The 18,490-nt window shown below is 43.8% G+C and overlaps 1 protein-coding gene across 5 annotated transcripts in view; it reads left to right on the forward strand.

The window, feature by feature from the left end:
- The window catches only part of SRGAP2 (SLIT-ROBO Rho GTPase activating protein 2), a 120,256-nt gene that overhangs the window by 86,782 nt on the left and 14,984 nt on the right, over nucleotides 1-18,490 (forward strand). For all 5 annotated transcript variants that reach the window (XM_067310791.1, XM_067310788.1, XM_067310789.1 and 2 more), the window contains 8 exons: nucleotides 1,699-1,726; nucleotides 3,669-3,699; nucleotides 6,443-6,503; nucleotides 7,717-7,794; nucleotides 9,656-9,790; nucleotides 11,112-11,217; nucleotides 13,296-13,520; nucleotides 16,951-17,030. In XM_067310791.1, the coding sequence (XP_067166892.1) occupies nucleotides 1,699-1,726; nucleotides 3,669-3,699; nucleotides 6,443-6,503; nucleotides 7,717-7,794; nucleotides 9,656-9,790; nucleotides 11,112-11,217; nucleotides 13,296-13,520; nucleotides 16,951-17,030 (744 nt within the window). The remainder of the gene's footprint in view (nucleotides 1-1,698; nucleotides 1,727-3,668; nucleotides 3,700-6,442; nucleotides 6,504-7,716; nucleotides 7,795-9,655; nucleotides 9,791-11,111; nucleotides 11,218-13,295; nucleotides 13,521-16,950; nucleotides 17,031-18,490) is intronic.

Here is an 18,490-nt window from a genome sequence, read left to right on the forward strand (position 1 = left end):
GGAGGGTGAAGCCAAAGAGCTGTACCCTTAGGGTATTTTTCTTCTGCCTCTAAATATCTCCAAATGACACCCATGCTGCCCCTGTGACTAATCACATTCCTGGATCATAGCTGACCTCTGCATACCGAGACCTATTTCCTCTTAACCTGCCTGCCCCTTGAACTGATCTCAAGCTGTGGTGGGCCAAAAGAGGAGGAAAGTTAATGCAATTTCTGTATTGCTATGTAGATTTAAAGGCTTCCTCTGTTTTTTTGTGGTTGCTTTGCAATACCAAAGCTTTCTCGGCCCTTCTTGTGAAGGGATCCAGTGTGTGCCAGGGTAAGCTCCAAAAATTTTTGAAAAAGATCACTTCTGTCATCAGTGAGATCAAAAGGAGATGGGAAAGCGAGGTACATCTTGTCTCCAAAACTAAGTTAGGTTAATGGTACAAACTGGGTCCATGCCTAGGCCCATTCATAAAATGTCACTTAACTGGGATATGGGCAAATAAAATTCCTTTCACAAGTCACAGAAACATTTTTAGAAGCTTTACTGAAAAAAATACATACAGCTGCATATGCTCAGTCCCTGGAAACCTCATGTTTTTGTTATGATTTTTATTCTTTGCCTTTTCCTTAGGTGGCATTTATCAGTCCTCTTGCAAATTACCTTAATCTAAAGAGGGCGATTTCTAGTAATAAAAATAACAGCAAGTCTTCATATCTACAAATAATTATGTCCCTGCCTACTGTACACATTTGTCACTGTAATGTAGGAGCCCCTTGATCTTGCCACAGTCGTGTAATTTATATATATGAATATTCCATGATGGAAGTGAGACAGATGGTTGGAAATTCTGCTTCAGAATAACATTTTCATGCAAATCATGCACTGTTTTGGCTTTACGTGGGGAGAGGAAAGTGGCTATCAAGATGTGTTCAACTAATTCTCAGCCATCAGCAATTAGACATTTCCCTACTTCAGTCTTCCATCTCCCCAGGAGCAGGAAGACATTGCAGGGAGGGTGGATTTTCAGCTGGTGTAAATCAGTATGGCTTCACTGATAATGATCTGTGCTAGCAAAAGATCTGGCCTGTAAAATTCCCAAAGGCACATGCTAGTTTTCTGTCTGTCTTACTCCTCGTTGTGCTGTTTTAAAATGATGCCTGTATTAGCAGTAGTCGCTAGCTTGGCTGCTTCCTTGCAAACTCAGTGCACGGTGATGGAATGCTCCTACAAATGTTTGTGGAAAATATCATTAAACCTCTGTCTCCCAAAATAGCTTAATGCTAGCACGTTCAGGCTGTGGGCTAACAAATCCGTGAATGTTTTCAGTCTTGCTAAGTGGCTTTAAAAAGTATAATCTGTCTCCCTACTAATTCCCCCGGGAAGGAGGAGGGAGGGAGAGGTTGACAAGCCTAGCTTTTTGGCAGTGGAAGTCAACAATTAGAATGCACAGGGAACCAATTTTCAAAAACAATACTTTGCAAAGAAAGAGTCCTCAGGCAGCCCAGGCTGTTTTCTGCATTTCCTGGTCAGCCACCGCGGAGCCGTGCCAGCAGGGATGCTCCGAGCAGCCGCAGTCCTAGCGGGAAGCCGGCACGATGCAGCTCTCCAGCTGCTCCTCTCCCTCTCGGATTGTCCCCCCCCCCCTTTCCAAAACTGGATTTGTGCATCATTCCTTTACCCTAATGCTGTATTTCTTTGTCCTTCCAACAGGTCAAAGGACTGACTGCTCCCTTGCCTGGTAGGTGTGGCTCAGAGAATCTTTTTCTTTTGAGGAAAAGCTGCTACAAATTGGTCACTGCCAAATGGGATCAGATACCAGCCCAAGATATGCATCCATTAGAAAAGGATATTCACTCAGCTAACATATAAGCAAATTTCTGCTAGTTATTATGGCATTAAATATCATTGCTATTATCTGCATCAGCGCAAGGTGATATTCATAAATCAGTTTAATCTCTGGTCAGCTGAGGAATGGTATTTCGTTTGATGTGGTGCCTGCTCCAACCTCTCATTTCTTGTTGGCACCCTGTGCTGCCCCTCCGCTGTGGCCGTACCGCTGTTGGTAGGGCTGCATGGTGAAACACATTGGGACACTGATTTGGGTTAAAAATAACTAAGAAGAAAAAAAGGTACTTGGGTATCTTGTAGTTTTTCTTGTCCCCACTGCTTTTAAACTAGATCGGTTCCTCAAGCAGAGGCTGGAACAAGGAATATGGGGAGAAGGGGACGGGCAAGTGTGAGGGGCTGTGGAAGTGGGCACTGTCATCCAGAGAAATATGCTTCAAACTAAGATTTTAATAAACGCATCTCTTTCGTAACAGAGATGGGCCCAGTGACTCTGCAGGGTTTATCCACAATGTTTTTGCTTAGGGGCTGAGTAACGTAACTGGTGGCCAGGGGGCTTTTCTTTCCCTTTGGCCCTCTCTGCTCTGATGTTGAGCTGGATTGCAACAGTATAGAGGTCATGGAGAATAAAATTTCCATGTATAATTGGGACCAATCATAGTGCCATAAATAAGCTTCTTTTGATGGAGTTTTTATAAAACATAAAAAATCTCCATCTCCAAATTGACGGATTCGAAGGGCACAAGGAGCTGGAATGGGGACTTGCATCCTGCCTTTTTAACAAAAGGAAGGTGATTACTACTGATCGGGAATCATTACTTCTTTTCACGTTCCATACAGCAAAGCAAAGCTGACAGGCCCTAATTAGAGTCTGACATCTGTAATAATAAAATATTATTCATCATGAAACAACTTTAAATATCAAAGAATCATTACTGCTAATAGTTTAAAGTAACCTTATTACCTGTGACAGCCCATGGAATCTGATTTCTTACTTTTTTTTATTCAGTTTTTTTGCTTTTTATAAAAGGAATTTCTGCTGAATTAACACATTGCACTGTCTTTTTCAAAATCACAGTTCTAATCACCTTATTTATAATTCAGCAGCCATCTGCCCTAGCAGGGAATTGGCTTGAATGATACATTAGGCCTTTCTACCATTATCTTTCCTGCTTCATGTTTAGCAGGAACTATAGGAATTTTAAACCTCAGTAATAAATTTGAGGAGAAAATCCTGGCAAGGGAAGGCTTTTTCCTTTTTTCTACAATTAGTGTCTACCACCATTCTAAATGAGACCACTGGTAATCATGGTTTAAATTGAAATGGCTCAGCCTGGCTGGTGCGTGGTGGCGTTCTGGTTTGTTGCCTTTTTTTGTCTATCAGAAACTATAATAAAGAATCCACAATGACAGTTGTTAACAGCACAGTGGGAAAGCAGCACGCTCCCACCTGCTTCTCCCCCTCTGCAGAATGACTCCTTTGGAGAAGTGCTATCTGCAATTTATAACAAACTTCATCTCGAACCAGGAGCCTTATATAATAGATTTCCATACGGTTGGAATTAAAATGTCAAGGGTAATCTTTTGTCAAAGCAGTAGGCTCCCTTGTGCCTTTTTCAGGATTTTAGTGATTTAAAGTCACTTCAATTTTTCTGAAGTTCCGTAAATTGAATGAGACTAAGTCATTATGATTGGCTTGTATATCTGACTTCTTCCCTCCTCCAAAATAAGCATGGTTTGGAATACAAGTTCTGTGGTGATAGAGGATTATCTTGACTTTTCTATTCTCTGTTTTTTCCTCCTACACCAATGGGTGGTTTGGATCATCTAATCAGTGGCAGACGCAGCTCCACTATAAGGAAGCAGGTAATAAACATTTCCTTGAGTAATAAAATGGGGATGGATGTGTGTGTGTTTGTAGATGAGGAGAGATGGAAAGCAGGAAAGTGTTTTTTATCCCCCTTTCTCTCTTATGTGGACATTTTCCTTATTTAAACTGAACTAGTGTCTAGTAATTCAGTAACTGAAATCAGTAAAACATGGGTCTACAGCCTTGATTCATTTTCTTAGACAAAAATTTTAAAATTTTACAATAATTTTATCCTCTCAGTGTTTTGAGACCTGGCACCAAAAATGCCAAAAACCTTGAGCTGTCTGTTGGCTTAGACTATGGGCTCTTCAAGGCAGATGTTAACTGAGGTGTTCAGAGTCTCCTGGTCATTCAGGAATCATGCTGGCCTCTTAATTAACAGCGTTTCTGAAAAATAAACTTTTTTTATAGTGTTCAGCTCATTTTTCACTCTAGGCGAGGCCCTTAGATTTTTTTGCCATCAGTGGTGGGAGAACTCGGAGCAGAGGTGTCCCTTGCCTCTGGACAGCTGTGCTCAGTGGCCGGTCTTGCACTCCTCTCTTGAAGGCACTTGCTGCTTTCCAAGTACCATAGGACTTGCCTGTCCATGCAACTTTGTTTTGTGGGTCTCGAAGGACTGTGCAAACAGTAACGAATCTTCCATCTTGTGGGCTAGATCAGCACCATCCCTTTCTGCAGATAGAAAAGGTGAGATACAGAATTTGAGTGATTTGTCTCAAGACTCAAAAGCCTGGTAGAAGCAGAACACACGACGGCAAACTGCCGCCGGCCTTGCAAGCCACGTGGTCGCTTTGCTGCCCTTGACATACAGCATCGCTTTCGGGAATTGCGCAGTGGCCTTGCTACTGAGCCATGTACAATGAGGGCAGATTTAATGGGGCTCTTGCTAAAGGTTGTTTTGGACTCCAATTAATTTTGTTTCTCCTTTTGCCCATGATGTTTATGTGCTACTCTCTGGATGAATATATGTGACTAATTTGTCCCCCAGATGCTCCTCCTGGCTGCAGTCTGCATATGTAATAACATTGAAAGTTCTCAAACTGACAGTCGTGGTTTATGGGCTTCATGCTGTTGTACGTCACTGTCTCCTTTCCCTTTGTTTTTGCTTGTGTGCCTTTGGAATGCTATTAAACTTGTAACCGCTTGCTGTACCTTCCTGTAATAAAAACTAACACCAGCAGTGCTATTTCTTTTTTTTTTCTTCCTTCCCTTTTTTTTTCCTGGCTATAGTGGATAATCTGTTACTTTCTAGTACCTAATGAGCTAAAACATGTCCCCTTCAGATAGAGAAGAAGCAAAATTAAATTTCTTTTGCATACTGTAAAGAAAAAGTTTAGCTTAGAATTTCATTTCATATAGTTTCTTTGGTTTCTGCTTTGTAGTTTTTAAGATCTGTGTGTATTAGAAATTAGCAATAGTAAGAGAATAAGTTATGTTTTCTGTTCTGGAGTCGCTGTTATAGCAAGATAAACTTTCATGTGACTGCAGGGAAGGCTAACCATGTGCTTTACAGCTTTGCTGGCATTTGAGTTGGCAGGCAAAAATACTTGAGCCTGGCTGTATTTTGAGCAATAAATATACGTTGCACATAAAATATAATGCGATGCTTTGGGAAGCCCAGTTTTCATGTTGCCTCTCGAGAATTCCTTCTCTTCTTGTGGTCCTGAGGCTGCATGCGGCACCTCAATTGAAACAGAGCAGCTACGCAGGGAGGGAGGAGGACCTTGTCGAAACATGATTTGTGAGGCTTTCTCATCTGTGAAACTGATAACTGGTTATCTAGCTGTATATGTAGAAAACTTGCATTTCCTGTCATATGTAGAGATTATTTTCTGAGCTCAATTATTGTTGCTTTGTTTATGCTCCAGAAACATTCCCTTATGCAGAAAATGAAGCATGTGCGTGTTTGATTGCCAGTTTCCCAAGCAGCTCTTGAGGTGTCTCTCAAGCATATTTTGACTTGAGTAGAACTGACATACTAGTCTCTGTGATTTGGAAACCTAAATTACAAACTAATCTGTTTGCAAAACCTGAATCTCTCTGCAGCTCTCAGTAGCCTACATGAAATCACTTGCATGTGGTGGTAATGGGGTTTTTTTGAGTGTGACCTAACCATTTAAAACATAACGGCTCTGAGAGTGTTAATCTCTGCTGGGGACCCAGAACATGTGCTTTTCTATGAATTCCTCTTGTCAAGCTCTAGAATGAGTCGGGGGGTTTATGTGCTGTTTGGATGATTATTAATAAAGCGCGTCCTCAGGGGCCAGTTGAGCTGCAGAGCTCCCTGGCTTCTGAAGGATTCTTAATTGGTTAGCGTTGTACATTATAGCATGTACAAAACTAGTTCTATGTCGACCATGGCTAATTAGGAGAGAAATTATTAGTACTGACTTTATGATCAAATTCTCTGGCATTTCATTAAAACAAAAAATCATCAGACCTAAACAAGCTAGGGAAATGAACTGGATTTCATGTTTTTGAGCAGAGGTCTGTCACCCTTATGCCATTCTCAAGAACAAGGGCCAGCTGAAGTGTGATACAGTAGCATCCTAACAAGCGAGCATTTGGATATAATTTAGTCGTTGTGGTCCAAAGCTGCTGGAGAAGATGCTATATGTAAACAGAAACATGGAAATTTTAGTCACAGAGAAATACTAATCACTGGCGTCTGACCTGATATCGTTTTGCCATCAGCTGTGCCTTTTGACTGCTTTTTTGTTTAATTCTTTCTCTTCTCAGGACTCCACCCAAGCCATTCCCCTGGTAGTGGAGAGCTGCATACGATTCATTAGCAGACACGGTGAGTTTATAGACATCCCCCCCACACACACACCAAAAAAAAAGAAAAGAAAATCCTGTATTATTTCTGTCACCTGAACAGCGGTGTAGAAGCCTCCTGCAAATAAATGTTCGGAGCAGCCTGGGCAGGGTTCCTCTGCAGCAGCAGCCTCCTAGAGCGCGGTGCAGCGAGCTGGGCTCCAGCTCTCCGGCCGTGTTGCTGGTAGCGTCCAAACGCTTAGCGCAGACACCTGACCGGCAAACGGGGAGCGCTAAGCTGTGCTTCCAACAATATCCCTTTTGTTTCTCGTGAAGTAAGGTTCCCATCCTTAAACACCACTCGTTCCTCACCTCCAGTCACCTTGCTTTGAGGCCTGGAATGTGTTTTTTTCATCAATAATAACCATGCTTTTCCTGGAGAGGGGGAATGTTCAAAGCGTTTGAACTTAGGAGGTCAAGTAGTGATTTAGTTGCTTGCTTGTTGCAGCAATGAGATGATTTGTACATGTTTGTGAGGTTAACTTCATAGTTGTGAATGCTGTAAAGCATTTTATAGGTTTATTGTAATTTTTGTATTCCTTTCTAATCAAAGCTTAAATGAGTACCGTTGATTTCCCTATGTGAAGAGTACTTTGAACCTTGGTCTGTAAATTTTGCTGCCCGTCTTTCATGTACCAACAAAATTATGATGGCAGTTTATTAGAATATCTCACCTACTTGATAAATGATTTCAATGATTTTTGTTTATGTGCACTATTTCCCAGGAATGTCTTAAAGGCTATCCTAGAATCCTAGATATCAAGGCATTTTAGGGTAATTAAATGCTTCAGTTTCAATTGGCTGATTTGCTCTGGGCCTCTTCAGTATTGCTCTTGAAAAATAAACTGTTTTACTGTGTAGTTAGCCATATATTACTTCTGGCTGGTATACTGTTAGTTCATGACCTTCTCTGGGTTGGAAAATCCTTTGGGAACCTTCAGGGTGAAAGATAAAATGCATGGATGTTATAACCAAATTATTCTGTCAGCATCCTAGGAAGGGTTAATACTTTTTCTCAGTGGTGCCAGAGTTCTGTTTTTCCACATTCTGTCTCTGCCTGGACATTTAAGGGAAGAAGGCTTTTAAAAGAAGATACTTTGCCTGTGTTGCTTATGTTTCCTTCATCATGCTGTACTTGATGAAGGTGCCAGCTTAGCTTATGTCTGTTGTTATCAATGTCCCTTATTGTCTTGCAGGGTTGCAGCATGAAGGAATATTCAGAGTGTCTGGGTCACAAGTTGAAGTGAACGATATAAAAAACGCATTTGAGAGAGGTAAGGAGGATCTATTCCAGTATCTCAGAAATTATTGTCAAATGGATTAATTTGTTGAAATGACTGTTCCAAAATAGCTTAAGTGTTGAATGCAGCTTACTATAGTCTGTTTTAATTTTTTCCAGCTTCATAAGTGACTCTCGCCAGAATGCTTCTGTAGCATTCGTTAATGTTGAATATTCAAGGCATTATGCTTTATGCCTTGTCGTGTGTCTGTTTAATAAACATTCTGAATTCAGTCATCTCTCCTGTCTCATAGTTTAACGATTACTTGCAACACCAAAGGATTCAGAGAATTTCGTTATTGGGCGTAACTACATTGTCCCTTTTTCCCCCGGTCTTTGTCTGCTAGAGGATGAGCTTTTGTGTATCTCGTGTTCTTGAGGCGCAGCCTGGCTACGCTTATTCTAACTGTGACCAAGCGAGAGGGTAAATTTCAAGTCACTGTTCGCTTGACGTATCTTGTAATAGATTTGATTCTTCTATATGAAGAGCTGTCTCTGTTTCCAAACAAAGCCAGAGACGTGCTTGGGGCCTCCAGGCTCGTGAGCATCTAGCTGGGCTGGTCTGCCTGGGTTCAGGAGAGCTGAAAACGGCAGGGCTCGTGTGAATTCTCTGTACACGTGTCATTCCAAAAGAACACATTTAGTATGTTTTTATGCTTGCTCTTGGAGGGAAAAGCAGTAATTAATTAGGCACAGCAAGCTCATTTTGCTGTTGGGAAGCAAGGAGTCTAGTGTACAACTATGTGAAGTATGGTATCTAATTTCCCTTGCCTTCATCTTTCCATTCCATTCCAACCTGAGAATTAAAATCCTCAAGAACAGAGGAGGCAGGAATGTGTATGACAAGCTGCAAGGGAAAGGCTTGATATCAGCTTCAAAGGCCCTTTTTAAAAATAAATGACAATACCAGACATCTTGAGAAAATAGCCAGTTGTTTCAGCACTAACATGCAGGAAAAAAAATTTTTTTTAAGCTTCATCTCACTTGTCTCTCTAAAGCACATGATATACAGAACTGACAAAGTTAACAATAATGTCTCTGCAGTTTATTACTTCACCCAGAACCCTTGGTGGCAGTTAATATCAAGGATAATGCTCTGGTTTGTAGTGGCCCATTTATTATCCTGTGTGTTATTAAGATAATAGGCAAGCTTTGGTAATTTCAGTCACATAATGGATATATATAGCTTCAATTTGAGGTTTGCCCCATCATTAAATCTAATTATATTTGATAGGGAGTTTTCCTTAGGGAACAACTCCTTAAGCGGGCATCTTTTCTTTTGTAACATAGACAAACTGTGACACATCTACAATGACAAATTGTATGTCCCAGAAACCTTTTTTTTTTTCCCCTCCCGTAATTCAACGTAAGCTGTCTGCATCTTGCTGAGCCTAGTAAAGATGCTCATTGCCCCATTGCGTATGCGCTGAATCCAAGCCTAACGTCAATCATGAATTTGCATAAAGATGTGCTCCCAGGCTTGTGTACTGTTTACCTCAATGGTGGCTCTCAAATTCACCCCCTACCTGAATATCTGGAATACCGAGCTTTGAAATGCTAGCACAGCAATGTCGCTCTAACACGGGCGCGAGTCAGGTGCTCCAGGGTCATGCTCCAGTCTGTCCAAGAGCCATCTCAGGTCTCCAAGGGTTGCTGTCAGAGACCTTCCCTTCTCCACTGCTGTCTGCAGGGGAGCTCTCTCTCCACCTCACGTTGGTTTTAGTCTAGTTGAAGTAGGTGGGATTAACTTTGTACTGCATAAATCCTTTTCTACAGCTGAGTTGCAACCTTCCAGCCTGATTCTTTTCTCCAGTGTTCCGATTTTTCTTAACTGTTTTTCTTTGCTGGTAACAAAGGGGAAGATCCGTTGGCTGGGGACCAGAATGACCACGACATGGATTCAATAGCAGGCGTCTTGAAGCTCTATTTTCGAGGGCTGGAGCACCCTCTCTTCCCCAAGGATATCTTTCATGATCTGATTGCCTGTGTCAGTAAGTATACAAAGATCTGAAAAGGAATTAGATGAATTTTTTCAACATTGTCTTCCACCTGTCTCCCCCTGCCCTTTTCTTTATCCAAAATAATCTGTTTATGGTTACTTTGGCTTTGTGTGGCACTGCTATCCTAGTCTCTGTTAGGCCATGTGTTTCAGCCAGCGTCAGGACGTTACCTGGTTGCAGCATTCATTATTTTGGTAGCAATCTTTTGTAAATGAGCAAGAAGATAGAAATGAATAGATTTTTCAAGAGCTATGTCATGTATTTTTCTGAGACAGTGCTTCATGACAGGATTCTTTGCTTAAGGAATGAAACAAAAGACCTTCCTTTCTGAAAAATAATCTTTTTAAGACCTCTGTTCAGAAGGTTCCAGAAATGCCTTCTCAAAAACATGCATCTCCAGCAGGGTTTTCTTGCCCCATGTGCTTTCCCTAATGTTAATAGATATGCTGCCTGAACATCTACTGACATCCTTTTACATGCTCTGTTTAGCCAGCAAGGTAGTAATTATATGCCTTTTAACTTCATCGGCATGAGAGGCCTTTATTGACTCTTGTTATAGGATATCAAACATGAGAGTGATCACGGTCCACTTGTTAACATCTTTTGTTTCTAAAAGTGGTTTTGGTGGGCAGGGGTTTGGTCTTTGTGTTTGTACTTGGACAACCCCTGCTTAAATGGCCTGACTGTTGCCGTGTCACTCTGAATCAAAGAACGATTCCGTTGTCCCTTGCAGTGGCAGCCTTTGAAGGGAAGCAGAAGATAACTGCTTCTAATATGATTTGTGGTTTTCTTCTCCTGATAAATGCATTTGCAGACTTGAATTCGCATTATATGAAAAGAAAAATCTGCTTCCAAATAACTTCTCTCTTCTGAGATGATTTATGCTGCCCACTTATTTCTCAGTAGGCTGCTGCACACGGAGCTTTTTGCCTCACCCTTTAACTATGTTAATCTGCCTTTGAGTCTTATACAATTTTTTCTTTAAACACCCACCTTTCTAGGCTAACTTGAATAAGCTATTGTGTCAGGACTATTGAAGCAGATGACATCCAGTGCTCCCACGCTAGGAAGGAGCTTGCAGCTAAGTTTCACGTGTTAAGAGCCTTCATTGTCAAAGGCTCCGCAGCCTGTGCGTTCCCACGTCGGGGACGGCTGGGGAGTCCAGGAAAGGGGCAGACCCTTCCTTCCTTATGCTGCTTTCCCTTTTTAATAGTTTGCACAGGAACCATCACAGTGCATGGTTGTATTTGGACTTGGTGGCAAATTGTGGTTATAGTGATCTAATAACTCTGGTGCTCTTTCTGCCTTTCAGCAATGGATAATTTACAAGAGAGAGCGCTCCACATCCGGAAAGTCCTTCTGAACTTGCCTAAGACCACTCTGATTGTAATGAGATACCTCTTTGCATTCCTCAATCAGTGAGTATCCCCGAGAGCACCGTGGTCCTGCTGTAATAATTGGTATAAATGAGATGAATGACGGAACCAGCCTTAGCATTGCTGCATGTGATCTGAGCAACAGGCCAAGGTGCAAACGTCACTGTAGCCTACTCTTGCATCTGTTTTGCTGGGCTTCTGAGCCTTGCTGAAATTCATCCTGATGATAGCACTGCAATCTCAGTGGAGCTCCAGAAACAAAAATGAATAATTTGCTGGTAATTCAGGCAAAAAATGATATGAGGGAATTGAAAGCTGGGCCCCACACCAGCAAGGGGTAGTGTATACTAAGTGGTGGGAGTGATGCAGAGCGAGATTATTGTATTTTTAAACACTTCACTACATCTGGCTGATTCATCAGGCGGTTTGACAGGAAGAAGTCAATAGCTTCTTCCAGTAGTGTGGTCTTGACACCTGAGGATAGCATAAAGGAAAAATATCCTAGCCAGAAGCATAGCAGGATTTAAACATTCTTTGCTCCCTGTTGAGGTTGGCAGTGTTGAGTGTAAATCTGATGGTGATATTCTTAATCATGTTCATCTTACAGCAAGAACAAAAAAAAAAAGGAGAGACTGCATTAGGGAGTATTTTAAGTCTATAGAGGAAGGTTAAACTATAAACAGGGATTTGAGCAAGTCTGGGATCAAAATATCCTGAATTTCAGCAGTGGCAAGCCATCTTAAAACTGTCGGACAAACTTGCAGATCAGGGTACCTTTGAACACTAGGGAAGATTAGGTTTAGAATAGTATTGTCCAACCTACTTCTAGTCATCACCTAACCTATCAGAAATGGAATGTTTAAAATAAGGTAACAGGAAATCAGCTTTAGTTGTTAATGACTAGATGTTATTTCTATATAAATTCTGTCTGTCCCATGGTTAGTGGAAGCTGTGATAAAAATACAGTCAGCTTCTCATATTTTGGATCTGAACTTGAGGGAAAACTGCACAAAGTTCCTTTTTCTTAATCAGATTTTGGCAGTGTAGAAGATTGTTGTCTCATCCTCTTCCTTGTGATGGATTTAATGCCTTGTGCTACAATTTGAGGTTTCTGCTATAAATAGTTTACACAGGAAAATGGAACGTCTAGTCATTTCTCGTACCTCTGCCTCCAGGGACTTAAAGCTCCCTAGATAAAATAGCACTTCTCTCCTATTCCCAGCTCCGACTCTAATACCGTACTGGAGCACTGAGCTTCCAGACTAGATTAACCTTCCTGTTTTGTAGCTAGATAGAAGTTCCCTTTCGAGAAATACTCTTTACTTGATTTGCAGAGAGTTTGAGAAACAGAATTTCACATAGAAGCTGCAGCTTCAGCTTGCTCCTGGTCTGGTTGGGAGACTTCAGCTGCTTTCAGTGTGTCACCGCAGCTTACGCTGAAAATGCTGGTGTTCCCCCATGTCCTGAATGCTGGGTTGGGCTCGACGCTTTGGGAGCAGGAGGAGATTGGCCTGACGGAGGGCACAAATGGAAACAAGCAGAGGGGTCTTCTGGCTCACAAGCTCCTTGCTGTGTGCGGTGCCGCGCTCTGCTCCGCGAGCCGCAGCGGCTGTCAGGCTTGCGCTGGCCTCCTGGCTAAACGTGCAGCCTGCTTTCGGAGTGGGGTGCACAGAGTGATTTGCTGACAGACTGGCTTTTATTGCCAACAATTTGTTTATAATGAGAACAAAGGGGGAGAAGTCTAGTGGCATTTTTCCCCCTGGTGTTGTTCATGCTAGTTAAGGAGAAAATTGTTTGGAAAATAGAAAGCAACTTGGATACGCAATCAAGAAATCAGTGTGTCAGCAAACTTCCCAGATTGCAGCCAGCGAGCCCAGTTGACATAAGCCTAGTTGGACTGAGTTACCAGACCCTGAGAGTTGTTCTCTGTATGTGCCATCAGTCTCTCACTTTTTAAACAGACCCAGAACATTTGTGTCCCAGCAGATCAGCTCTAAAGAGCAGAAAGCCCAAAGTGAGTCTTTCCAATTCAGCTGTGTGTTCTCTAGCAGAAGATGATGATGATGATGATGATGCTGTTTTTTGCCTGTTAACCCCCTCCCCACTTCTGTCTTTTGCAGTTTATCTCAGTTCAGTGAAGAGAATATGATGGATCCCTACAATTTAGCCATCTGCTTTGGGCCAACACTGATGTCCGTGCCTGAAGGTCATGATCAAGTCTCTTGCCAGGCTCATGTCAATGAATTGATCAAAACCATCATCATCCAACACGAGAACATCTTCCCAGGGCCAAGGGAGCTGGAGGGCCCAGTCTATAGCAGAGGTGGAAACACTGAGGATTACTGGTATGATAGAAAAAGAATGGATGCATATTCATTTTCAGATTGGGATGCTACAGTCATGCATTCTGTGTTGTCTAATGCTGGATTCAAGCATCTGGCCCAGGCTTTCGGAATCTGTATTGTGAAAGAGAAGATGGCTTTGGTGTCTCTGGATACCCACCAACTTTAAAAAAAAAAAAAAAAAAAAAAAAAAAAAAAAAAAAAAAAAGTAGCTGTTCAGTTGTCAAACCTGTGCTCACCTATCTTAAAGGAGAAGGCTTCACAGAGATTTTTTTGCATGTTCTGCTGTGGTAGCTGCCACCATTTCCTTGTGAAAGACGAGGAGCTGATGCACCAACTCCTGCTAATGCTTACATTTGACTTTTTTCCCCTCTCTCCTCTCTCTCTTCCTTTGACATTCTCCCGCCTGTTCTGAGTGACTTTGCTTCAGAGTTGGGGTCACTTGCAGCTGAACCTAGAAAGCTGCGGCCTGGTTTAATTTTCAGGGCAGCACTGCTGGGGGAGGGAGGAATGCAAAATCACCGTTTCCATCCAGCTTAAAGCTCAAGAGGCCTGGCCGCGTGCTCAGTCTGAAAGCAACATCTGGAAGCAATTCAGCCCGAGCGGCTCCTGTCATCTGGGGTGGAAGGTTGGGAGTGGGGGAAGGAAAGGAGGTGTTTTCTTTTCTACTGGCCAAGTTGATCTCTCCCACTGAAAATGAGGAATGTTAAATTGCGTCCTCCTCCCCCCCTTCCCTGTCCCAGGAATGCAAATGATTATTTTCATATATTAAAATAAATACATTTTAAAAATGGAGTCATTCTAGTGACAGAGCTAGCCTTGTTTTCCTACTTGTTTCAGAGTAGTTTTAACTGTCAGCTCACTCCCTGCATGAGCTTGAGGAGAGGCTGCTTTATGCAGACAAGAAACAGCTATATGCGGAGGGCTTGCAGTAGCCCTTGTGCAAATTGCATTAGTTTTACCCTTCATTCTGGCATTTTTCATTGATGTTTTTTTAAAAAAAAAAACACTGTTAGTCTTGTATGTGTAAGACCTTTAAGAAACACATTAACTTTGACAAGAGGTTTTGCCCGTAAGGTGAAGGGAATATTAGACGCTCTGCACACTCCCTGCGGCGTGTGTCACACTCTGCACGAATACGTGGGAGGCAAACTGGGCTGGAAGGTGCTGTCGCTTCGCTGAAGGCACTTGGGTTTTTTTCATTGCTGCTCTTACCCACGCTGGTCTGAGACCCTGGTGAGTAGGAAAGGGTAGAAGCAAGCGAGGGAGGCTGCTTAACAGGGCCAGGAAGAAGCATCTGGTTCCATTCAAGGCTCCTCAGAGCCACGGTATTTAAATAGTTGTTAGTTATCGCCCGTAGGGCGCTGCGCTGCGAAGCTTGCGCGAAGCAAAGGGAAGCCTCCGGTGTTTAGCGGATTCATCGGGGAATGGTGTGCGCTACGTTCGCAGCGATGTTGTGCCTCCGCTAGCCCCCGTCTCCGCTCTGCGAGGACCTTGCAGGCGGCGCTTTGGTGCACGGCGGCCGGGGCTCGGAGCCGCGGTGCGGGCGCGCTCGTCCCGCGCTGCGCGGTGGCCGCTTGGGTCGGCGGGAAGGGCTCAGGCAGCAAGGAGGCGCCGAGGAGGAGGGGAGGGCGAGGTGCAGCGCTCGCTACCGAAACGCGGGGCTGGGGTGCCGGCATCTTCAAAACGCTGCCTCTGAGCGAGCCAAGCCCGGCACCGCGTTGCATTGGTGCGTCCCCCGGAGCGGGTTAGCGGCTCGCTGAGCCGTCCGGTCCAAGCCCGGAGCCCTGCGCGGAGGCCGGGGAGGTGGTTGGAGCTGCAGGAAGGAGCTCGCTGCTCCGGGGGCTCCGCTTGCTCCCCTGCCCCGGCGCTCGGGGTGGGCTCCCGCAGCCCAGCGCGCTCCGTTGTGGCATCCCGGGCTTGTGCGGCACACGGTCCGGATCTGCGGCACGGGCGGGTTCGGTGGTGGAAGGGGCTGTTGGAGGCACGCGGTCTCCTCTTTTGTCTGTGCGTATTTAGATCCACAGAGTTGGCGTAGGCGACGTGACTTCACGGTCTGAGGGAAACTTTAGCCCTCAATGCCGGATTCCTCCTGGGACCTCCGTTTGGCTTTCGGTTCTTTTGTAAACTTTATTAAGTAGCATAAAGGCTTTGCGAAAGATGGGAAAGGTTGATTCCTGCGGCACTGACTCAGATGGTGAGGAAACGGCGCGTTTGTTATGTGGATTAAATGTAATGAGACACTGGAATTATTCAAACTTTCCCCCCTCCTCTCTTTTTAAATAAGAGTAGAGGAGTTAGGTGACCAGGACAAGGTTTTTAAAAGGGAGGACGCTGCACATCGCCTATCACTTATTTTAACCATTGCAAGGCCAAAAAGACTGATCAGGTTATTACTGTCTGCAAAGAAGTCAAAATTGCCTTTAACATAAGTTAGAGGCGATTCAGCGTGGTGCGCGCGCGGGCAGCAGAGCCGTCTCCGGGGCAGCCCGGCTGCTTTACTGTCACCAGCGCGAGATTCTGCAACAGAAACGTTCTGGCTTTAGCAGCAGCGTCTGGCAGGATGAGGAGGGAGCTTTTTTTCTTTCTTTCCTTTTTTTTTCCCCCCCCCCCCTTTAATGTGAGCAGTAACGGCAGGCGAGCCTTCGTTGCCAGCTGGCGGCCAGGTCCGCGCAGCTCCTTGAGCGCGGCCAGGAGTTCTCCTCCGGTTCCCTTTTGCCGCTTGTCTTGCGGGAGCTGCTCCTGTGACTGCTCACTGAAACATAACCTCTGTGTGCCACTTGTTGTCTACTGACGCTTTCAAGGCTTTTCTTTATGCAAAACATTAATGAGCGCTCTTGGTGTTTAAGGTGCTTTGTAAATAAAGATTCCAGTCAATTAATCTGGTTATGGGAGTCATTCAGTGAAATGAACTGGACAGTCCAAGACTGTGATGAAAGGGAAGGAGGGAGATGACAAACGCAGACCTGGAAATGTCATTATGATTTGAGAAATAATTTCCCCCAGGAAGTGGCAGCTATCTCATCAGTTGTGTAATGAGCTAATTAGAGCGCTGGAGAATACAGCTGGGGAATAGTCCTGGCATGGCAGAGATGAGCTAGGCCCAGCATGCCACAGCTAGCTCTGACTTCTGAAAGTCTCTGGAGGTCTGGGTTGTAACATCTGAAGTTGGACTTTCCTACATGTATTTCCTGATAGTGTGCGGAGGGTGACAAAGTTGTTCTGTCTGCTCAAGCAAATCAAGGGCTTAGCTTGATTTTTAGACGCACTGACTTGAGTGCCTGCAAAAATGCATCCACGAAGCATCTGGCACAGAACCTAGCTATGGACATCCTGTGTGGATGTTCACGGCCGAGTTACCTTTGGGCTTTGTAAATGAGGAAACTCAATTTCAACCGGTATAAAGCTCTGTCTGTGTTTCCTTCTGTTGCAGTGAAAGTCCACATGGAGAGAGAGCCTCAACAGAAGACTCGGTTCAGGACGTTACGGCTGAACACCACACCAGTGATGATGGTATGCAAAGCCTATTAACTCCTCTGCTAAGGTAACCTGGTGTTGGGGCGGTAGAGAATGAAGTGCCTTGCAGTTTAAATTCAAAGTTAAATCCAAAATGGAGTTCAAGTCACAGTAGTCGTTTGAAACACCGCATACAGCATTTGATGCCAAAAAGTAAAATGTATGGGATCAGCAGGAATTTTTAGAAGTTGCCTGTCTATTTTTAAAGTATCCCTTTTTCCAATGGTACCTCATCTTAGCAGCAGGCCTGCCTGGGCACACTGCATGCTCAAAAGACTGAGCTCATCTGTACCTTAGCAGGATCTTAGAGTTGGAAATCATGAGCTAAGTGTAGAGCCAAAGGCTGGATGTGTTTCAGCGTGCTCTGCTGCTCCCCTCTGCCTGTGCCAGGCATCTCCCCTTTCAGTAGCTTTGGCAAGGGAATCGAGTGCCTTGACCTCCAACAGTTCTGTTTTAAGGAAGCAAACAAAATAAAATAAAAAACTGTTTGCTGTCTGCTTGGAGCCAGGCTTTAGGGTAGAGCATCTTGGTGGCCTCTCTCCTTGATAATTTTTGTTTCCTCCTGAGAGAACTCGTTACCTTTTCTGTGGTCTGATTAATAAAAAGGGGTGCCTGGAATTTCACCACCGAGTTGCCTGTATTTGACATCTATGAGAATTTCCTGATATTTCCTAAGGAAAAGGTAACGCCACAGCCTTGGAGTGTCTGTTAGTACTGCTTCCAAAAAAGCCTCTTTCAGCAATGAGGAACAGCTGCGTGTGAGCCCCATCCAGAGTAGAGGAAAAGATTACATGAGTGACGTGAGACAGCAATCCCCAGAATGCTGATCAGCATATGAAGCACGCTGGCCAAAACAGAGCAGCATACATTTTTGTTCTTGCTTTTTGGCCTCTTGCAATTGTGGTAGAATCTGCCGTGATGGTTGCACTTGGGATGTTCTCAGGTGGACAAATGGGAAGAAGGTGGCCATTGGTTTCCAGTTAGGGAGCATGCTTTTTGAGCTGGTCTTTAGTAATTTGCTCCATAGCCTTGTCTTGTGCTCCTGTGCTGCTGCTTGCTCGCTCTGCTCCAGCAGTTGCCTAACAAACCTTTCCCATGGCGTTGCTGTGCTCCTGCTGGCTTAATGATGTTCACACACCAATAACAAAGTAAACAATGTTGAGCACGGCTAGAATTGCTGCAGAATCGGTTCTCCCTGGGCAAGGTTAATCACTGTTGCAGCAACTTCTCACCAAGGTTGTTGGGAGGAAACCTGAAGAATATGGAAATGAAACATTGTGAGTTTAGTATCTTTTTTTGAAGAGATTGTTCTTTCTGAAAAGTTTTAGTTTCTAAAAATGTGTGAAAACATGTCCTTTTTGAGTGTGTACTTAAAGAAGAAGTAATCTCAGTGCTCTAATTAAAGAAAGGCTAGTTCTTCCCACATCTGTAAAGCCTGGGACTAAAATCTGCAGGCT

Source organism: Apteryx mantelli, chromosome 25 (genome assembly GCF_036417845.1).
Source record: "Apteryx mantelli isolate bAptMan1 chromosome 25, bAptMan1.hap1, whole genome shotgun sequence".
Classification (NCBI taxonomy): domain Eukaryota; kingdom Metazoa; phylum Chordata; class Aves; order Apterygiformes; family Apterygidae; genus Apteryx; species Apteryx mantelli.